Source organism: Tamandua tetradactyla, chromosome 19, assembly GCF_023851605.1.
Source record: "Tamandua tetradactyla isolate mTamTet1 chromosome 19, mTamTet1.pri, whole genome shotgun sequence".
NCBI classification, from domain to species: domain Eukaryota; kingdom Metazoa; phylum Chordata; class Mammalia; order Pilosa; family Myrmecophagidae; genus Tamandua; species Tamandua tetradactyla.
The window spans coordinates 71949949-71971757 of NC_135345.1; the positions used below are offsets into that span (position 1 = coordinate 71949949).

Consider the following 21809-nt stretch of genomic DNA (forward strand, 5'->3'; position numbering starts at 1 on the left):
TGTTGCCGGGTCATATCGCAATCCTATATTTAGCTTCCTGAGGAATCACCACACTGCCTTCCACAGCGGTTGTACCATTTGACATTCCCACCCACAGTGGATAAGTGTGCCCCTTTCTCCACATCCTCATCAGCACTTGTCATTTTCTGTTTTATTGATAATGGCTATTCTGGTGGGTGTGAGATTATATCTCATTGTGGTTTTGATTTGTATTCCCTAATAGCCAGAGAAGTTAAGCATCTTTTCATGTGCCTTTTGGCCTAAGAAATGTCTGTTCAAGTCTTTTGCCTATTTTATAATTGGTTTGTTTGTCTTTTTGTTGTTGAATTGAACAATCTCTTCATATATTCTGGATACTAAACCTTTATCTGTTATATTTTTTCCAAATATTGTCTCCCATTGTGCAGGCTGTCTTTTTACTTTCTTGAGAAAGTTCTTTGATGCACAAAAGTGTTTAATTCTGAGGAGTTCCCATTTCTTTCTTTCTTTCTCTCTCTCTCTCTTTTTCATTTCTTTTTCCTTCTTTCCTTCCTTCCTTCCTTCCTCCCTCCCTCCCTCCCTCCCTCCCTCCCTCCCTCCCTCTCTCTCTCTCTCTCTCTCTCTCTCTCTCTCTCTCTCTCTCTCTCTCTCTCTCTCTTTCTCTCTTTCTTTCTTTCTTTCTTTCTTCTCTCTCTCTCTTTCTTTCTTCAATGCTCGTACTTTGGGTGTAAGTCTAGGAAACCGCCTCCTATTATAAGATTTATAAGATACTTCTTTACATTTTCTTCTAAAAGTTTTATGGTCTTAGATCTAATGCTTAGGTCTTTAATCCTTTTTTTTTTTCAGGGCTTTACAAAACAATTTTATTGGTGGTATTTATTTGTGAGAGGAAAAGAAATGTTTACTTGATATAGTGGCCAGGTTTGCAGAGGACATGATTTAACAGTAAAGCTTTACTATCAGACAGAAAAAAACAAGTCTAACTACTAGTATTTTAGAAATGCTACTAAAACTAGAATGAAATTTGTTACTAATATATTAACTCCATTCTAATAGTCTATAAATGATATCCAAGGAAGTCATGGAAGTTAAAATTTTAACTAAGAAAGGAACTCAGACTAACTTTAAAGTTCTAATATCCACTAAGTTTACCTACCATCTTTCTCTTACCATAAAGTACCTTCTTATTTATATTAAAACCCATTCCTTATAAGAATTTTAGTTCTCTTCTGCTGTCTCAGTCTCGGAGTGCGTGCGGCAGAGTGCAGCATTAGGACGGCATACCAAAAAGCATCCATTTCACTTCCCAATTCTGTTAACTGTTCCAGTGAAGACACACAAGGATAATGGTCTTTCAACATATCTGACAATTTGGAATTTTTCTCTTGAAGACGCCGAGAACGTCTCACTGGCGTTAGAAATTGCAGCTCTTGCAGAATTTGTTTCATCAAACTGCATCTTCTTTTTTATACTTTGCAAGTATGGTGTAGTAGAAACATTATATTTAATTAAGCAACTTGCTCTAGTTTCATTATTGGGGGTTTTAGAATCACTGATGGGCTCTTTTGTTTTGTCCTCTCGTTCTTTTTCACAGTCTTGAAATATCACATTTCTCTGTGGTTTGTTTTCCATTTCCAGTTTTTCTGGCTCTACATTAACACCTATATTTTCAGTGTTAACTTCCTGTATTTGTTCCATGGATGCACAAGCCTCAGTATTTTCTCCAAAATTAACTTCCTGGCTTTTCAGTGTTAGAATATCTACAATTGCTTGTCGCATCTCTTCAATAGGCTGAGCCCCTGCCAGAATGGCTTTCTCATAGATTGTGATAATATTTTCAGTAGGACTTGTGACTGGTTCAAGACGTGCAAGGCATATCCAATATTTAAGAAGCTTTTTCACATCTGGAATATTTTCAACCAGATCATTCAGTGTAGCCAATATTTCTTCTTTTGGGCATTTCTTATTAATCAGTTTCAAGCATTCACAAAACGTCTTGTTTACTTTTTCAGTGAATAGTCTCTGTACATATTCTTCTGCCATGGTAATCCAGACAGACTCAACTGGTTTTTCATTTTGTGCTTCGGGTTCTAGCTGGCTAAGTGTGCAGCTAGGAGGCCTTTTCAGCACTCTTTCTTTGCCAGCCTTCCATTCCGTCAGACAGATTTTTCTCTCTTCTGCAGTTTCTTTGGGCTGAGCTGATCTATGGAAGGTTGCTTTGGCTGCAGTACGTCTTCACTGGTCAGTGGTTTTGAACTGTTCAATCAGTTTGGTGTTAGAAGATAAAGCAGGCTTGGTTATAACTTTAAAAGCCAGATTTCTTAACAATGTCTCATTTTGTTTTGTGCCTTGAGAATTTATTTGGACCCTAGATAAATCTGTGTTTAATTTAGTACTCCCTTTCCAGTAGGCCCTTTCTGGATTGTAACATTGGCAGAAGGTCTAATGATGCCGTTTCACCTTGTCTACGCCATTATTGCAGTGACTTCTGACAGGAGGTCGCAGTGCTCACAAATTTTGTGGTAGTTATGTTTGAGACTCTATTACGTTTCACTATTATACTGTTGGTGTTTATAGACTGAGGCTCTCTGGCTTCAGAGACAGTAGTTGAAAGTTTCTTGGTTGTTGCAGAACTCGCATCTATGACTTGTAGAGGTTTTCTAAACGAATTAACCAAAGACTGAACAATTTGGCCATGATAAGATCCCAGCAGCACATGTTTTTTGGGAATGTTAGCATCATCTTCCTTAGGTTTTTCTGTAGTCACTTTTTTTTTTTTTTTTACTATTTTTTTAAAAGTGAAATGCCTGAGTAAATGTCATATGTTGATTTGGGGGATCGTCTTTCATTGGAAACAACTGAGTAGTTTGATTATCCTCTCCCTACATTTTCCTCTGTTTTATGGTCTTAGACCTAATGTTTAGATCTTTGATCCATTTTGAGTTAACTTTTGTATAGGGTGTGAGATATGGGTCCTCTTTCATTCTTTTGCTTATCGATATCCAGTTCTCTAGGCACCATTTATTGAAGAGACTGTTCTGTCCCAGGTGAGTTGGCTTGACTGCCTTATCAAAGATCAAATGTCCATAGATGATACTAGACCTTTATCTGATATGTCGTTTCCAAATATTGATTCCCATTGTGTAGGCTGTCTTTCTACTTTCTTGATGAAGTTTTTTGATGCACAAAAGTGTTTAATTTTGAGGAGTCCCCATTTATTTATTTCCTTCTTCAGTGCTCTTGCTTTAGGTTTAAGGTCCATAAAACTGCCTCCAATTGTAAGATTCATAAGATATCTCCCTACATTTTCCTCTATCTGTTTTATGGTCTTAGACCTAATGTTTAGATCTTTGATCCATTTTGAGTTAACTTTTGTATAGGGTGTGAGAGATGGGTCTTTTTTCATTCTTTTGCATATGGATATCCAGTTCTCTAGGCACCATTTATTGAAGAGACTGCTCTGTCCCAGGTGAGTTGGCTTGACTGCCTTATCAAAGATCAAATGTCCATAGATGAGAGGGTCTATATCTGAGCACTCTATTCGATTCCATTGGTCGATATATCTATCTTTATGCCAATACCATGCTGTTTTGACCACTGTGGCTTCATAATATGCCTTAAAGTCAGGCAGTGCAAGACCTCCAGCTTCGTTTTTTTTTCCTCAAGATGTTTTTAGCAATTCGGGGCACCCTGCCCTTCCAGATAAATTTGCTTGTTGGTTTTTCTATTTCTGAAAAATAAGTTGTTGGGATTTTGATTGGTATTGCATTGAATCTGTAAATCAATTTAGGTAGAATTGACATCTTAACTATATTTAGTCTTCCAATCCATGAACATGGTATGCCCTCCCATCTGTTTAGGTTTTCTGTGATTTCTTTTAACAGTTTCTTGCAGTTTTCTTTGTATAGGTCTTTTGTCTCTTTAGTTAAATTTATTCCTAAGTATTTTATTCTTTTAGTTGTAATTGTAAATGGAATTCGTTTCTTGATTTCCCCCTCAGCTAGTTCATTACTAGTGTATAGAAATGCTACAGATTTTTGAATGTTGATCTTGCAACCTGCCACTTTGCTGTACTCGTTTATTAGCTCTAGTAGTTTTGCTGTGGATTTTTCAGGGTTTTCGACGTATAGTATCATATCATCTGCAAACAGTGATAGTTTTACTTCTTCCTTTCCAATTTTGATGCCTTGTATTTCTTTTTATTGCCTAATTGCTCTGGCTAGAACTTCCAACACGATGTTGAATAACAGTGGTGATAGTGGACATCTTTGTCTTGTTCCTGATCTTAGGGGGAAAGTTTTCAATTTTTCCCCATTGAGGATGATATTAGCTGTGGGTTTTCATATATTCCCTTTATCATTTTAAGGAAGATCCCTTGTATTCCTATCCTTTGAAGTGTTTTCAACAGGAAAGGATGTTGAATCTTGTCAAATGCCTTCTCTGCATCAATTGAGATGATCATGTGATTTTTCTGCTTTGATTTGTTGATATGTTGTATTACATTAATTGATTTTCTTATGTTGAACCATCCTTGCATACCTGGGATGAATCCTACTTGGTCATGATGTATAATTCTTTTAATGTGTTGTTGGATTTGATTTGCTAGAATTTTGTTGAGGATTTTTGCCTCTATATTCATTAGAGAGATTGGTCTGTAGTTTTCTTTTTTTGTAATATCTTTAACCGGTTTTGGTATGAGGGTGATGTTGGCTTCGTAGAATGAATTAGGTAGCTTTCCTTCCACTTCAATTTTTTTGAAGAGTTTGAGCAGGTTTGGTAATAATTCTTTCTGAAATGTTTGGTAGAATTCACATGTGAAGCCGTCTGGTCCTGGACTTTTCTTTGTGGGAAGATTTTGAATGACTGATTCAATTTCTTTATTTGTGATTGGTTTGTTGAGGTCATCTATTTCTTCTTGAGTCAAAGTTGGTTGTTCATGCCTTTCTAGGAACTTGTCCATTTCATCTGCATTGTTGTATTTATTAGCGTAAAGTTGTTCATAGGATCCTGTTATTATCTACTTTATTTCTGTGAGGTCAGTGGTTATGTCTCCTCTTCCATTTCTGATCTTATTTATTTGCATCCTCTTTCTTCTTCTTTTTTCAATCTTGCTAAGGGCCCATCAATCTTGTTGATTTTCTCATAGAACCAACTTCTGGTATTATTGATTTTCTCTATTGTTTTCATGTTTTCAATTTCATTTATTTCTGCTCTAATCTTTGTTATTTCTTTCCTTTTGCTTGCTTTGTGGTTAGTTTGCTGTTCTTCAGTTGTTCCAAGTGGACAGTTAATTCCCGAATTTTTGCCCTTTCTTCTATTTTGATATAGGCATTTAGGGCAATAAATTTCCCTCTTAGCACTGCCTTTGCTTCATCCCATAAGTTTTGATATGTTGTGTTTTCATTTTCATTTTCATTTGCCTCCAGATATTTACTGATTTCTCTTGTAATTTCTTCCTTGACCCACTGGTTGTTTAAGAGTGTGTTGTTGAGCCTCCACGTATTTGTGAATTTTCTGGCGCTCTGCCTATTATTGATTTCCAACTTCATTCCTTTATGATCTGAGAAAGTGTTGTGTATGATTTCAATCTTTTTAAATTTGTTAAGACTTGCTTCGTGACCCAGCATATGGTCTATCTTTGAGAATGATCCATGAGCACTTGAGAAAAAAGGTGTATCCTGCTGTTGTGGGGTGTAATGTCCTATAAATGTCTGTTAAGTCTAGCTCATTTATTGTAATATTCAAATTCTCTGTTTCTTTATTGATCCTCTGTCTAGATGTTCTGTCCATTGATGAGAGTGGGGAGTTGAAGTCTCCAACTATTATGGTAGATGTGTCTATTTCCCTTTTCAGTATTTGCAGTGTTTGCCTACATATTTTGGGGCATTCTGGTTCAGTGCATAAATATTTATGATTGTTATGTCTTCTTGTTGAATTGTTCCTTTTATTAGTAGATAGTATCCTTCTTTGTCTCTTTTAACTGTAAGTCTAATTGTTGGATATTAGTATAGCTACTCCTGCTCTTTTCTGGTTGTTATTTACATGAAATATCTTTTCCCAACCTTTCACTTTCAACCTATGTTTATCTTTGGGTCTAAGATGTGTTTCCTATAGACAGCATATAGAAGGATCCTGTTTTTTAATCCATTCTGCCAGTCTATATCTTTTGATTGGGGAGTCCAGTCCATTAACATTTAGCGTTATTATTGTTTGGGTAGTACTTTCCTCTACCATTTTGCCTTTCGTATTTTATATGTCATATCTAATTTTCCTTCTTTCTACACTCTTCTCCACACCTCTCTCTTCTGTCTTTTTATATCTGTCTCTAGTGCTCCCTTTAGTATTTCTTGTAGAGCTGGTCTCTTGGTCACAAATTCTCTCAGTGACTTTTTGTCTGAAAATGTTTTAATTTCTCCCTCATTTTTGAAGGACAATTTTGCTGGGTATAGAATTCTTGGTTGGCAGTTTTTCTCTTTTAGTAATTTAAATATATCATCCCACTGTCTTCTCGCCTCCATGGTTTCTGCTGTGAAATCTACACATAGTCTTATTGGGTTTCCCTTGTATGTGATGGATTGCTTTTCTCTTGCTGCTTTCAAGATCCTCTCTTTCTCTTTTACCTCTGACATTCTGACTAGTAAGTGTCTTGGAGAACGTCTATTTGGATCTATTCTCTTTGGGGTGCGCTTCACTTCTTGGATCTGTAATTTTAGGTCTTTCATAAGAGTTGGGAAATTTTCAGTGATAATTTCTTCCATTAGTTTTTCTCCTCCTTTTTCCTTCTCTTCTCCTTCCGGGACACGCACAACACATATATTTGTGTGCTTCATATTATCATTCAATTCCCTGAGTTTCTACTCATATTTTTCCACTCTTTCCCCTATAGATTCTATTTCCTTTTGGATTTCAGATGTTCCTTCCTCCAGTTCACTAATCCTAACCTCTGTCTCTTGAAATCTACCATTGTAGGTTTCCATTGTTTTTTTCATCTCTTCTACTGTATCTTTCATTCCCGTAAGTTCTATGGTTTGTTTTTTCAGACTTTCCATTTCTTCTTTTTGTTCATTCCTTGCCTTCTTCATGTCCTCCCTCAATTCATTGATTTTGTTTTTGATGAGGTTTTCCATTTCTGTTCGTATATTCTGAATTAGTTGTTTCAGCTCCTGTATCTCATTTGAACTATTGATTTGTTCCTTTGACTGGGCCATATCTTCAATTTTCCTGGTGTAATGTGTTATTTTTTTGCTGGCGTCTAGACATTTAATTACCTTAATTAGTTTATTCTGGAGATTGCTTTCACTTATCTTACCTAGGGTTTTCTTGCTAGATGAGTTTGTTGTCTATCTGTTCTTTGACCTTCAGTTTAGCTTTTTCTGGGCCTCTAGCTTAAGTTTTGTTTAACAGAGGGTAATTTTTCAGTTCTTGTTATCTTGTTTCTTGTCCTGCTTGTAAGGTGCCTTTTCCCTCCCCACCTTTAGGAGGGTCTACATAGGTATCACAGACGCCAGCCAGGTTTTCCCGGATTAAACTGGCCTCCTATCAGGGGAAGAAGTCACCTGCATCAGTTTTCCCTGAGGGTGAGACCCAGCAGGTTGAAAGACTTTCCTGTGAAGTCTCTGGGCTCTTTTTTTTTCTCCTGCCCAGTATGTGGCGCTTGTCTGTCTGCAGGTCCCACCAGCAGAATATGTTGTGGCTCCTTTAACTTTGGAAGGCTCTCACTGCTGGGGGCGTGGTGGAGACAGAGGAGAGGTTGTAGGCTGGTTTTTTTTTTTTCTTTCAATTTTTTTTTTTTATTAACGGAAAAAAAAAGAAATTAACACAACATTTAGAAATCATACCATTCTACATATGCACTCAGTAATTCTTATCATCACATAGATGCATGATCATCGTTTCTTAGTACATTTGCATCGGTTTAGAGGAACTAGCAACACAACAGAAAAAGATATAAAATGTTAATATAGAGAAGAAATAAAAGTAGTAATAATAGTAAAAAAAAAAAAAAAAAACCCTATAGCTCAGATGCAGCTTCATTCAGAGATTTAACATGATTACTTTACAATTAGGTATTATTGTGCTGTCCATTTTTGAGTTTTTGTATCTAGTCCTGTTGCACAGTCTGTATCCCTTCAGCTCCAATTACCCATTATCTTACCCTGTTTCTAACTCATGCTGGAATCTGTTACCAATAACATATTTCAAGTTTATTCTCGAATGTCCGTTCACATCAGTGGGACCATACAGTATTTGTCCCTTAGTTTTTGGCTGGACACACTCAGCATAATATTCTCTAGGTCCATCCATGTTATTACATGCTTCATAAGTTTATCCTGTCTTAAAGCTGCATAATATTCCATCATATGTATATACCACAGTTTGTTTAGCCATTCTTCTGTTGATGGACATTTTGGCTGTTTCCATCTCTTTGCAATTGTAAATAATGCTGCTATAAACATTGGTGTGCAAATGACTGTTTGTGTCTTTGCCCTTAAGTCCTTTCAGTAGATACCTAGCAATGGTATTGCTGGGTCATATGGCAATTCTATATTCAGCTTTTTGAGGAACCGCCAAACTGCCTTCCACAGTGGTTGCACCATTTGACATTCCCACCAACAGTGGATGAGTGTGCCTCTTTCTCGGCATCCTCTCCAGCACTTGTCATTTTCTGTTTTGTTGATAATGGCCATTCTGGTGGGTGTGAGATGATATCTCATTGTGGTTTTGATTTGCATTTCTCTAATGGCCAGGGACACTGAGCATCTCTTCATGTGCCTTTTGGCCATTTGTATTTCCTCTTCTGAGAGGTGTCTGTTCAAGTCTTTTTCCCATTTTGTAATTGGGTTGGCTGTCTTTTTGTTGTTGAGTTGAACAATCTCTTTATAAATTCTGGATACCAGACCTTTATCTGATATGTCATTTCCAAATATTGTCTCCCATTGTGTAGGCTGTCTTTCTACTTTCTTGATGAAGTTCTTTGATGCACAAAAGTGTTTAATTTTGAGGAGCTCCCATTTATTTATTTATTTCTTCAGTGCTCTTGCTTTAGGTTTAAGGTCCATAAAACCGCCTCCAGTTGTAAGTTTCATAAGATATCTCCCTACATTTTCCTCTAACTGTTTTATGGTCTTAGACCTAATGTTTAGAAATTTGATCCATTTTGAGTTAAGTTTTGTATAAGGTGTGAGATACGGGTCTTCTTTCATTCTTTTGCATATGGATATCCAGTTCTCTAGGCACCATTTATTGAAGAGACTGTTCTGTCCCAGGTGAGTTGGCTTGACTGCCTTATCAAAGATCAAATGTCCATAGATGAGAGGGTCTATATCTGAGCACTCTATTCGATTCCATTGGTCGATATATCTATCTTTATGCCAAACCATGCTGTTTTGACCACTGTGGCTTCATAATATGCCTTAAAGTCCAGCAGCGTGAGACCTCCAGCTTCGTTTTTTTCCCTCAAGATGCTTTTAGCAATTTGGGGCAACCTGCCCTTCCAGATAAATTTGCTTATTGGTTTTTCTATTTCTGAAAAGTTAGTTGTTGGGATTTTGATTGGTATTGCATTGAATCTGTAGATCAATTTACGTAGAATTGACATCTTAATTATATTCAGTCTTCCAATCCATGAACACGGTATGCCCTTCCAACTATTTAGATCTTCTGTGATTTCTTTTAGCAGTTTTTTGTAGTTTTTTTTATATAGGTTTTTTGTCTCTTTGGTTAAATTTATTCCCTGGTATTTTATTCTTTTAGTTGCGATTGTAAATGGGATTCATTTCTTGATTTCCCCCTCAGCTTGTTCATTACTAGGGTATAGAAAAGCTACAGATTTTTGAATGTTTTCTTGTAGCCTGCTACTTTGTTGTACTCATTTATTAGTTCTAGTAATTTTGTTGTGGATTTTTCTGGGTTTCCTACGTATAGTATCATATCGTCTGCAAACAGTGATAGTTTTACTTCTTCCTTTCCAATTTTGATGCCTTGTATTTCTTTTTTTTGTCTAATTGCTTTGGCTAGAACTTCCAACACAACGTTGAATAACAGTGGTGATAGTGGACATCCTTGTCTTGTTCCTGATCTTAGGGGGAAAGTTTTCAATTTTTCCCCATTGAGGATGATATTAACTGTGGGTTTTTCATATATTCCCTCTATCATTTTAAGGAAGATCCCTTGTATTCCTATCTTTTGAAGTGTTTTCAACAGGAAAGGATGTTGAATCTTGTCAAATGCCTTCTCTGCATCAATTGAGATGATCATGTGATTTTTCTGCTTTGATTTGTTGATGTGGTGTATTACATTAATTGATTTTCTTATGTGGAACCATTGTTGCATACCTGGGATGAATCCTACTTGGTCATGATGTATAATTCTTCTAATGTGTTTTTGGATTCGATTTGCTAGAATTTTGTTGAGGATTTTTGCCTCTATATTCATTAGAGAGATTGGTCTGTAGTTTTCTTTTTTTGTAATATCTTTGGTTTTGATATGAGGGTGATGTTGGCTTCATAGAATGAATTAGGTAGTTTTCCCTCCACTTCGATCATTTTGAAGAGTTTGAGGAGAGTTGGTACTAATTATTTCTGGAATGTTTGATAGAATTCACATTTGAAGCCGTCTGGTCCTGGACTTTTCTTTTTAGGGAGCTTTTGAATGACTAATTCAATCTCTTTATTTGTGATTGGTTTGTTGAAGTCATCTATTTCTTTTTGAGTCAAAGTTGGTTGTTCATGTCTTTCCAGGAACCCGTCCATTTCATCTAAATTGTTGTATTTATTAGCGTAAAGTTGTTCATAATATCCTGTTATTACCTCCTTTATTTCTGTGAGGTCAGTAGTTATGTCTCCTCTTCCATTTCTGATCTTATTTATTTGCATCCTCTCGCTTCTTCTTTTTGTCAATCTTGCTAAGGGCCCATCAATCTTATTGATTTTCTCATAGAACCAACTTCTGGTCTTATTGATTTTCTCTATTGTTTTCATGTTTTCAATTTCATTTATTTCTGCTCTAATCTTTGTTATTTCTTTCATTTTGCTTGCTTTGGGATTAGTTTGCTGTTCTTTCTCCAGTTCTTCCAAGTGGACATTTAATTCCTGCATTTTTGCCTTTTCTTCTTTTCTGATAAAGCATTTAGGGCAATAAGTTTCCCTCTTAGCACTGCCTTTGCTGCGTCCCATAAGTTTTGATATGTTGTGTTTTCATTTTCATTCGCCTCTAGGTATTTACTAATTTCTCTTGCAATTTCTTCTTTGACCCACTTGTTGTTTAAGAGTGTGTTGTTGAGCCTCCATGTATTTGTGAATTTTCTGGCACTCCACCTATTATTGATTTTCAACTTCATTCCTTTATGATCTGAGAAAGTGTTGTGTATGATTTCAATCTTTTGAAATTTGTTAAGACTTGCTTTGTGACCCAGCATATGGTCTATCTTTGAGAATGATCCATGAGCACGTGAAAAAAAGGTGTATCCAGCTGTTGTAGGATTTAATGTCCTATAAATGTCTGTTAAGTCTAGCTTATTTATAGTAATATTCAGATTCTCTATTTCTTTATTGATCCTCTGTCTAGATGTTCTGTCCATTGATGAGAGTGGGAGTTGAAGTCTCCAACTATTATGGTAGATGTGTCTATTTCCCTTTTCAGTGTTTGCAGTGTATTCCTCACGTATTTTGGGGCATTCTGGTTCGGTGCATAAATATTTATGATTGTTATGTCTTCTTGTTTAATTGTTCCTTTTATTAATATATAGTGTCCTTCTTTGTGTCTTTTAACTGTTTTACATTTGAAGTCTAATTTGTTCGATATTAGTATAGCCACTCCTGCTCTTTTCTGGTTGTCATTTGCATGAAATATCTTTTCCCAACCTTTCACTTTCAACCTATGTTTATCTTTGGGTCTAAGATGTGTTTCCTGTAGACAGTATATAGAAGGATCCTGTTTTTTAATCCGTTCTGCCAGTCTATGTCTTTTGATTGGGGAATTCAGTCCATTAACATTTAGTGTTAATACTGTTTGGATAATATTTTCCTCTACTATTTTGCCTTTTGCATTATATATATCATATCTGACTTTCCTTCTTTCTACACTCTTCTCCATGCCTCTCTCTTTTGTCTTTTTGAATCTGACTCTAGTGCTCCCTTTAGTATTTCTTGCAGAGCTGGTCTCTTGGTCACAAATTCTCTCAGTGACTTTTTGTCTGAGAATGTTTTAATTTCTCCCTCATTTTTGAAGGACAATTTTGCTGGATATAGGGGTCTTGGTTGGCAGTTTTTCTCTTTTAGTAATTTAAATATATCATCCCACTGTCTTCTAGCTTCCATGGTTTCTGCTGAGAAATCTCCACATAGTCTTATTGGGTTTCCCTTGTATGTGATGGATTGCTTTTCTCTTGCTGCTTTCAAGATCCTCTCTTTTTCTTTGACCTCTGACATTTTAACTAGTAAGTGTCTTGGAGAACGCCTATTTGGGTCTAATATCTTTGGGGTGCACTGCACTTCTTGGATCTGTAATTTTAGGTCATTCATAAGAGTTGGGAAATTTTCAGTGATAATTTCTTCCATTAGTTTTTCTCCTCCTTTTCCCTTCTCTTCTCCTTCTGGGACACCCACACATGTATATTTGTGTGCTTCATATTATCATTCAGTTCCCTGATCCCCTGCTCAAATTTTTCCATTCTTTTCCCTATAGTTTCTGTTTCTTTTTGGAATTCAGATGTTCCATCCTCCAAATCACTAATTCTATCTTCTGTCTCTTTAAATCTATCTTTGTAAGTATGCATTGTTTTTTCTATCTTTTCTACTTTATCCTTCACTTCCATAAGCTCTGTGATTTGTTTTTTCGGTTTTTCTATTTCTTCTTTTTGATCAGCCCATGTCTTCTTCATGTCCTCCCTCAATTTATCGATTTCGTTTTTGAAGAGGTTTTCCATTTCTGTTCGTATATTCAGCATTAGTTGTTTCAGCTCCTGTATCTCATTTGAACTATTGGTTTGTTCCTTTGACTGGACCATATTTTCAATTTTCTGAGTGTGATCTGTTATCTTCTGCTGGCGTCTGGGCATTTAGTCAGATTTCCCTGGGTGTTGGACCCCACAGGTTGAAAGATTTTTCTGTGATATCTCTGGGTTCTGTTTTTCTTATCCTGCCCAGTAGGTGGCGCTCGTGGCACACGTTTGTCTACGGGTTCCACCAGTGAAAGTTGCTGTGGGTCCTTTAATTTGGAAACTCTCGCCGTAGGGGAGGTTCGGCAGCCGAAGAGTCTTGGAAGAGTGCCAGCCGGCCCAGGGGTCCGAACGCGGGGACGGATGTCGGCCGCTGCAGCACGGGAGAGCACCCGACCGAATTTCCTAGTCGGCCTGGGGCGCCAAGCGTGGCGGGAGGGCACCAGCTGTCGTAGCCTGGGAGAGTGCACTGTTCCCAGCTGGACCGGGGAGACACGTGTTTGGAAGGGACCCCCCGGTTACCGTTCTCCGCAGTCTGGGGATTTCCGACCCAACTCTCTCAGTTGGTCCGGGGGGCCTTGCGTGGTGGGGGCGCCAGCCGCCGCGGCCCAAGGGGACCACCTGCCCAATTCTGCCAGCTGGCCTGGGAAGGAGGAAGGGAGGGACTCCGGCTGCTTGCCGTCCCGCCCAGGAAATCCTGCGCCCCTCAGCGATCTGACCGGTTCTGGTTCTCCCAGACAGTGAGCCATTCCAGGATGGGGTACGCAGTCCCTTTGATCTCCATCGTGGCTCCGGGAGCTGCTCTGTATTGTCTCCACTCCCCCAGTAGCTGTTCTGGAGGAGGAAAAGTGAGGGTGGCAAGGCTGTTGAGGCCGGTGGCACAGGAGTCAGTGAAGGCGGAAGAGGGCACAGTGGTGGTTGGAGAGCCGCCGGAGCATGAGGGGGAAGAGGGGAGAGGAGGGCGGGCGGGCTGGCTGCTGCGGGGCGTGGGTGCCGTGCGCCGGGCCGGCGGACAAAGAGGGGAGAGGAGGGCGGGCGGGCTGGCTGCTGCAGGGCGTGGGCCTGTAGGCTGGTTTTAATGGCTTCAAATTGCCAAGCCCTGGGTTCTGAATTCCTCGAGAGAGGGATTCCACCTAAGTTGGGCTTCACCCCTCCCCTGGGGAATGCACACGTGGGAGATAGCCCTGAAAGCAGTCTGTTTCTGCCTATTCCTGGGGCAGTTGCAGCCCAAGTGGTCCTACCGCTGATTCCAGAGGCAGCCAAGCCTCCATAGAAACAGCCACAAAAACCTGTTTCATCCCCTTTCCTCTTTTTCAATTAGCCCAATAAGCGACCTCCACCTTGACCAGTTTCGCCTGAGCTGGGGGCCTATTTTTAGCAGTCAGAATTTGTTTATTAATGCCACAATTGGTGTTTGGTTGGACTCAGTCCCTGCTACTGTTAGAGTCTCTTTCCTTTCCCTCTGGGAAGCCGCCTGTGGGGGACGGGCGCCGGCCACCGGCCGCCGCAGCTTGGGGAACTCACGGTTCCGGAGACTCGCAGCTGGTCCAACTGGTCCAGACTGGGGTACACTGTGTGTCCAGTCACTATCGTGGCTCCGGGAGCTGTTCTGTACTGTTTCTGGTTATTTAGTAGTTGTTCTGGAGGACGAACTAAAATGCGCACATTGCTAAGCAGCCATCTTGGCCCCCAGTCCTGTAATTGGCTTGTTTAAGTCATCTATTTCTTCTTGAATCAATGTTGGTTGTTCATGCCTTTCTAGGAAGTTGTCCATTTCATCTACATTGTCTAGTTTATTAGCATAAAGTTCTTCATATTATCCTCTCATTACCTCCTTTATTTCTATGAAGTCAGTAGTTATATCTCCTCCTCCATTTCTGATTTTATTTATTTGCATATTCTCTCTACTTCTTTTTGTCACTAAGGGTCCATCAATCTTATTGATTTTCTCAGAGAACCAACTTCTGATTTTCTTGATTTTCTCAATTGTTTTCATGTTCTCAATTTTATTTATTTATGCTCTAATCTTCATTATTTTGTTTTTCCTTTTGCTTGCTTTGGGGTTAGTTTGCTGTTCTTCCTCTAGTTCTTCCAAGTGGACAGTTAATTCCTCATTTTTTGTTCTTTGTTCTTTTTTGATACAGGCATTTAGGGCAATAAATTTCTTTCTTAGGGCCACCTTAGCTGCATCCCATAAACTTTGATATGTTGCTTTTTCCTTTTCATTTGCCTTGAGATATTTACTGATTTCTCTTGTAATGTCTTCCTTACCCACTGGTTGCTTAAGAGTGTGTTATTGAGCCTTCATATATTTGTGAATTTTCTGGCCCTGTGCTTATTACTGATTTCCAACCTCATTCTTCTGTGATCTGAGAAAGTGTTTTGTATGATTTCAGTCTTTTTAAATTTATTGAGACTTGCTTTGTGACCCAGCATATGGTCCGTCTTTAAGAATGATCCATGAGCACTTGAGAAAAAGGTGTATCCTGCTGTTGTGGGGTGTAATGTTCTGTAAATGTCTTTTAAATCTAGCTCATTTATTTCATTATTCAAATTCTCTGTTTCTTTTATTGATCCTCTGTCTAGATGTTCTGTCCATTGATGAGAGTGGGGAATTGAAGTCTCCATCTATTATGGTAGATGTGTCTATTTCTCTTTTCAGTGTTTGCCTCATGTATTTTTGCGCACTCTGGCTTGATGCATAAATATTTATGATTGTTGTGTCTTGCTGAGTTGCTCCTTTTATTAATACATAGTGTCTTTCTTTGTTTCTTTTGATTGTTTTACATCTGAAGTCTAACTGGTTAGATATTAGTATACTTACTCCTGCTGTTTTCTTATTGTTGCTTCCATGAAATATCTTTTCCCAACCTTTCACTTTCAACCTATGTTTATCCTTTGGTCCAAAATGCATCTCCTATAGACAGCATATAGATGGATCCTGTTTTTCAATCCATTCTGCCTGTCTATGTCTTTTGATGGGGAGTTTAATCCATTAACATTTAGTGTTATTACTGTAAGTGCAGTACTTTTTCTACCATTTTGCCTTTTGTATTTTATATGTCATATCTAATTTTTCCTCTTTTTACCTTTACTGATAGTCTTCATTTCTACACTCTTCTCCACATCTCTCTCTCCTGTCTTTTCATTTCTGTCTCTAGTTCTCCCTTTAGTATTTCTTGCAGAGCCAGTCTCTTGGTCACAAATTCTCTCAGTGGTTTTTTTGTCTGAAAATGTTTTAAGTTCCCCCTCATTTTTGAAGGACAATTTTGCTGGGTATAGAATTCTTGGTTGGTAGTTTTTCTCTTTTAGTATCTTAAATATATCATACCACTGACTTCTCGCCTCCATGATTTCTGCTGAGAAATCTATGCATAGTCTTATTGGGCTTCCCCTGATTGTGATGGATTGCTTTTCTCTTGCTGCTTTCAAGATTCTCTCTTTCTCTCTGACATGTGACATTCTGATTAGTACGTGTCTTGGAGTACATCTATTTGGATCTATTCTGTTTGGGGTGTGCTGCACTTGTCGGATTTGTAATTTTAAGTCTTTTATAAGAGTTGGGAAATTTTCAGTGATAATTTCCTCCATTAGTTTTTCTCCTCCTTTTCCCTTCTCTTCTCCTTCTGGGACACCCACAACATGTATAGTTGTGTTCATGTTGTCAATCAGTTCCCCGAGTCCCTGCTCATATTTTTCCATTCTTTTCCCTATATTTTCTTTTACTTGTCAGAGTTCAGATGTCCTGTCCTCCAGTTCACTAATACTATCATCTGTCTCTTGAAATGTAAAATTATAGGGTTCCATTGTTTTTTTCATCTCTTCTACTGTGCCTTTCTTTCCCATAAGTTCTGTGATTTGTTTCTGCAGACTTTCAATTTCTTTTTTTGTTCATTCCTGGCCTTCTTTATATCCTCCCTCAATTCAATAATTTGATAATAAGGTATATATTTAAACATTTTATCCAAAGTATTATCCTTTCAATATGTATTCAATATAAAGTATTATTATGAGACATTTTACATTTTTTTTCTTTTTTTTTTTTAAGACTAAAGATTTATGTGCTGTGATAGCTTAGAAGAAGATAACAGTGTTGGGAAGTACCACAGAAGTTTTTTTTTTATTATTTACTTTATTTATTAAACATACCAACATACAAACACAAACATTTTTACCATATGATCATTCCAAATGTTCTAAGAATTGATCACAATGATGAATATACACCTATTTGATGATGTTGTGAATTACTGATTATATATGTAGAATGGAATGCCCACTGACTTGATTTTTGATGAGGTTTTCCATGTGTGTTCAAACATTCGGAATTAATTGTTTTAACTCCTGAATCTCATTTGAATTGTTGGCTTGTTCCTTTGACTGGGCCATACCTTCAGTTTTCCTAGTGTGATTCATTATTTTTTGCTGGGTCTAGGCATTTAATTTCCTTAATTAGTTTATTCTGGAGATTGTTTTCACTTTTTTTTTACCTAGGATTTTCTTGCTGGATTACTTTGTTGTCTATCTGTTCTTTGACATTCTTTTCAGCTTATTCTAGACCTGTAGCTTTTTTTTTAACACATCAGAATTTTTCAGTTCTTGTTTTCTTGTTTCTTGCCCTGCCTGTATGGTGCCCCCCTGCCCCCCTTCACTTAGGAGGGTCTACTTAGGTATTATAGACCACAGTCAGATTTTTCCAGACCAAACTGGCCTGCTGTCAGGAGGAAAGAGTCACCTGCGTCAGTTTTCCCTGAGGGTGAGACCCAGCAGTTTGAAAGACTTTCCTATGAAGTTTCTGGACTCTGTGTTTTTCCTATCCTGCCAGGTTTTTCTGCCTGCACGTTCAGCAGACTCTCCCTGCTGGGGGTGTGATTGAGACAGAGGAGAGGTTGTAGGCTGGCTTTACTCCTTCAGTTTTCCAGACCTTGAGGTCTGAATTCCTTGAGGAAGGGATTCTACCTGAGCTGGGCCCCACTCTTCTCCTGGGGAAGGCATAGCCTCCAGACAAACTCTCAAACAAGCTTAATTCTGCCCATACCTAGTTCAGTTGGAGCCTGAGAAGCCCTGCAGCTGTATCCAAAGAGCAGTCAAGCCATAGAAATGCAGCCACAAAAAAAGAAAAGAAAAGAAAAATCCTTTTCAGAGCAGGACCCCCCTTCCTCGGGTTTGCCAATCAAGAGTTGGTACATTGCTTTCTGTAACTCCAGGTTCTTTGTGCCCCTTCCTTTCCTTCAGGGCCCAGACCCTTCCAAGTATTTTGTGCTGTCTGATTCAGAAAACCTCTGTTTTTTTTTTCTTTTTCTGTCAGTCCTACCCTCTCTGCGCTGCTGCAAAAACCAGCAATCTCAGTTCTACTCGAAGTTCAGATGCGATGGGGACCTATTTTTAGTAGTCAGAATTTGTTAATTAATTCCACAAGTGGAGCTTGGTTGCACTCAGCCCCTGCTGCTAATAAAGTCTCTTTCCTATGCCCTCTGGGAAGCAGCCTGTAGGGGAGAGATGCTGGCCACAGTGGCTTGGGGAACTCATGGTTCTGGGTGGGCTCCCAGCCAGTCCAGCCTGTTCAGACTGGGGTACACTGTGTGTCCAGTCACTGACGTGGCCCCAGCAGTTTTTCTGTACTGTTCCTGGCTATTTACTAGCTGCTCTGGAGGACAAACTAAGTCCCATATCTCACTAACCTGCCATTTTGCTCCTATCCTGGCTTAGCCTATTGAATCGATTGTCTCTTCCCTTTCTTCTTATTCCACCTTTAGATGCATTTAGCTTGTGATTACAGTGGTAAGGTTTTTTTTTTTGTTTTTTTTTTTTTAAAAAAGCAGGGACTTTGGTTTTTGTACATAGTCTAAACCAGAGCACTGCCATACTGGGTTATTTCAGGTTTATTAGGTCTTTATCATGACTAGGAATGAACTCTGGGCATTTCTAAACTGTTTTTCTCCCTGTTAGATGAATCCAAGTGTTGGACACATAAAGCTAATTAAGCCATAGGTGTTGCCCTACATAAATGGAAATGAAAAGAGAAGATATACCACGAGATGATAAACAAACTTACAGGGTCATAACTTCTACACAGTATAGATAGGCATCCAAATCAGGTGGTTTAGGAAAGAGTTCCTGATGCAACAGAGAAGTTAGGCTCTAACAAATGATTATGATAACTGAATCGTTATATGGCTATTTCTTTTTATTTCCTAGTATATTACAATAGCCAAAGGGAAATACCTGACATTACTGTAATCCAGCTGCCTTGATCTTTCATGATTGTATAAAACTATAGCCTTTATCTTGTGATTGTAAAAACCTTGTGACAGACTCCACTTTTGCCTCTTTATCCTGTTTTTCAACCTTAGAGTTTTATGATCAGGAAAGACATCTCCTAATGTTTGCTAATGAAGAACCTTTAATCAGCCCAGAACTAAACAATGCCAATTCCAAAACTATCTTGCTAGATGGACCTGGATTGAACCAAAATTGGTCCGCCTGACATGCACAGCTTAAACTTCAACCTATAAGTGACCTATACCTCATTATAATACTAAAAATCATGCCTGTCATCATATTAAGATTGCCATTTTCTTACATATGTTCTGAGACTAAGCACAGTAATCAATCTCTGCATGGTCAATAATTAGATCATTTGTAACCTCATCATCTTGAACCACTGTGCTCATTATCCTAAAACCTCCATATCTTTTCATATTATAAAACTATCAGAGTGACTACAGTTTGGGGAGACAGAATTTTTAGGCCATACGCCATCTGCGCTACTGCTTTGTGCATAGCAATCAACTTTTTCTCTTTGAAACCCGAGTGTCTCAGGCGTTGGTTATCTGAGCACATCCTGCAGAGAACCCACAGCTTTTAATCCCTAGCACCGATATAGTGTCTGATCACAAAAATTCCTATCCCAATTTTGAGACTTTGAACACGTATCCTCTCGGTCCCTGATATCTCACTCGTAAAATAAGGCTAGTGATGATAATCACTGGCTTGCTCCTTAATTCACGGGAAGCACTACCTGACATGCAATAAGAGTACAATACACTTCCTGGGGGCTGGGTTGCCCTGCACGGTATGTTTGGTCTGCTGGTCTTCCTGGAGGTCGAGAGTAGGATAATCCATCTGATTTCTTTCCCATAGGATGCCTCTCTACTGACAAAAGTTTCACCCAACCAATTCTGCCCAGACAATCCTGTCAATCCCCAAAAGCCTTACTGGAGAGGCGGTTCTCCAAAGCCCAGCCCGGAAACCCCACGTGACGGCGTAAGTGCCCGCCCTCTAACCGCTGAGGCCCTCCCGCGCGCTCACGGCGGCCCCCCGCGCGCTCACAGCGGCCCCCGCGCGCTCACAGCGGCCCTCCCGCGCGCTCACAGCGGCCCTCCGCGCGCCCTCGCCGGGGCCAGGAGAGGTGCGCCGTCGCGCTCGCGAAGCCACGCCCCCGGCCGCAATGCTCCGCGACGTACCAGCGCGCGCACGCAGGAGGCCTTCGCCGGCGGTGAGCAAATACCGCGACGCTTGGGGACGGACCGCAGGCTGAGGGAGGGGCGTGGTTTCCCTGCTGGGTTAGCTTCGCCCTACGCAGGCCGCGCCCATCGGCAGCTGCTCCGGCGCGCCAAAATCAAACTCCGAAGCCGTCCGCCCGCTCCACTAGCAGCCCGCCAGACCCGTTCCGCACGTCAGCCCGGGTCTGAGGGCGTGGGCTCCCGCGCGCTCACCTGGGGCTTCCTCCAGTCCAGCGCGCGTGCGGACGCAACAAGAAGACGATATGGCCACCCCGCCCAAGAGAAGCTGCACGTCTTCTGCGACCCCATCTGAGGAGACCCGCATCAAGAAGATCTCCATCGAAGGCAACATCGGTAAGGGGACCCGGCAGCTGGGCGGATCTCGGGGGCTCCAGCCGCTTCTGGCGTGCCGGGTCCGCGGCTTCTGTCTCTGCTGCTCCTCACGAGGGTTTTCCTCCCCGCGTGGCAGCGTGGACGCGGCCTCGGCGTCCTTTCCCGCCGAGAGCAGAGACTCCCGCATCCGCCCCGGCGCCTGTGCGGCGCGGGCCCCGCGAGGTCTGGGCCCTTCCCAGCGTCTTGGTTGGGTGTGCGCAATGGGAAGAGTTTTGTTTTGTCTTTTTGGGGGGTCAGATTTCTTGAAGTGTGATGAATACAGGTTAATTTCACTCCTTTTTCCATCTGTTAGCTATGGCAAACATAAGGTCTTGCTACTCCCACCGCAGTCGAGCTAGAAAAGATTGCCTCCCCTCAAAACGTTCCCTCTGCTCCGTTGTAGTCGGAGTCCTTCTCATTCCCACCCCCCGGTAACGGCCGATTTGATTTCTGTCCCTGTAGCTTTAACTTATCAGGAATGCTATAAATGGAAGCCTGGAGTATGTGGTCTTTCGTATCCGATGAAGTGTCTGATCACAGAAAGTTCTTTCGTTTATCACAGTGCTTTTGAGATTCATTCATACTGTTGCTTGTATCGGTAGTTTGTTCCTTTTTATTGTCGAGTACTGCTCCGTTGTAAAACTATACCACAGGTTGTTCATTCATCAGCTGTGGACGTTAGGATTTCTTGTTTTTGGCGATTATGAATAAAGCTTCCATAAACACTTGTGTACACGGGAAGGGTGTTATCACGATCTTCATAGCATGGAGTTCCTCGTGCCCTATCCTGCATCCAAGTAAACACTGGGTTAGGAGTTAAAAAACCACCAGTGTTTCTGCTCCCAACCTAGATGGGGGCAGATTTCACCATGCGTGTCATTTTGCAAGCTACAGATAAACTTCCGGTTCGTTCACTGTTTTGTCCTAACAGGAAACTTATGGTGCATCCTGTTTTGATGAAATTTTTTTTTTGGTTTTTGCTCCAGATTGGTTTCTGGCGGTTGTTCCGTGAAGAA

The 21809-nt window shown here is 40.0% G+C and overlaps 1 protein-coding gene and 1 pseudogene across 1 annotated transcript in view; one reads left to right on the forward strand and one right to left on the reverse strand.

Annotated features, from left to right (window-relative positions):
* Positions 1 to 1197: 1197 nt before the first annotated feature.
* On the reverse strand, positions 1198 to 20512 carry LOC143663427 (cytoskeleton-associated protein 2-like; annotated as a pseudogene).
* DCK (deoxycytidine kinase) overlaps positions 20448 to 21809 on the forward strand; it is a 55327-nt gene continuing 53965 nt past the window's right edge. The window contains exon 1 of the mRNA XM_077137165.1: positions 20448 to 20775. Coding sequence (XP_076993280.1) covers positions 20685 to 20775 — 91 coding nt within the window. The 5' untranslated portion in view covers positions 20448 to 20684. The remainder of the gene's footprint in view (positions 20776 to 21809) is intronic.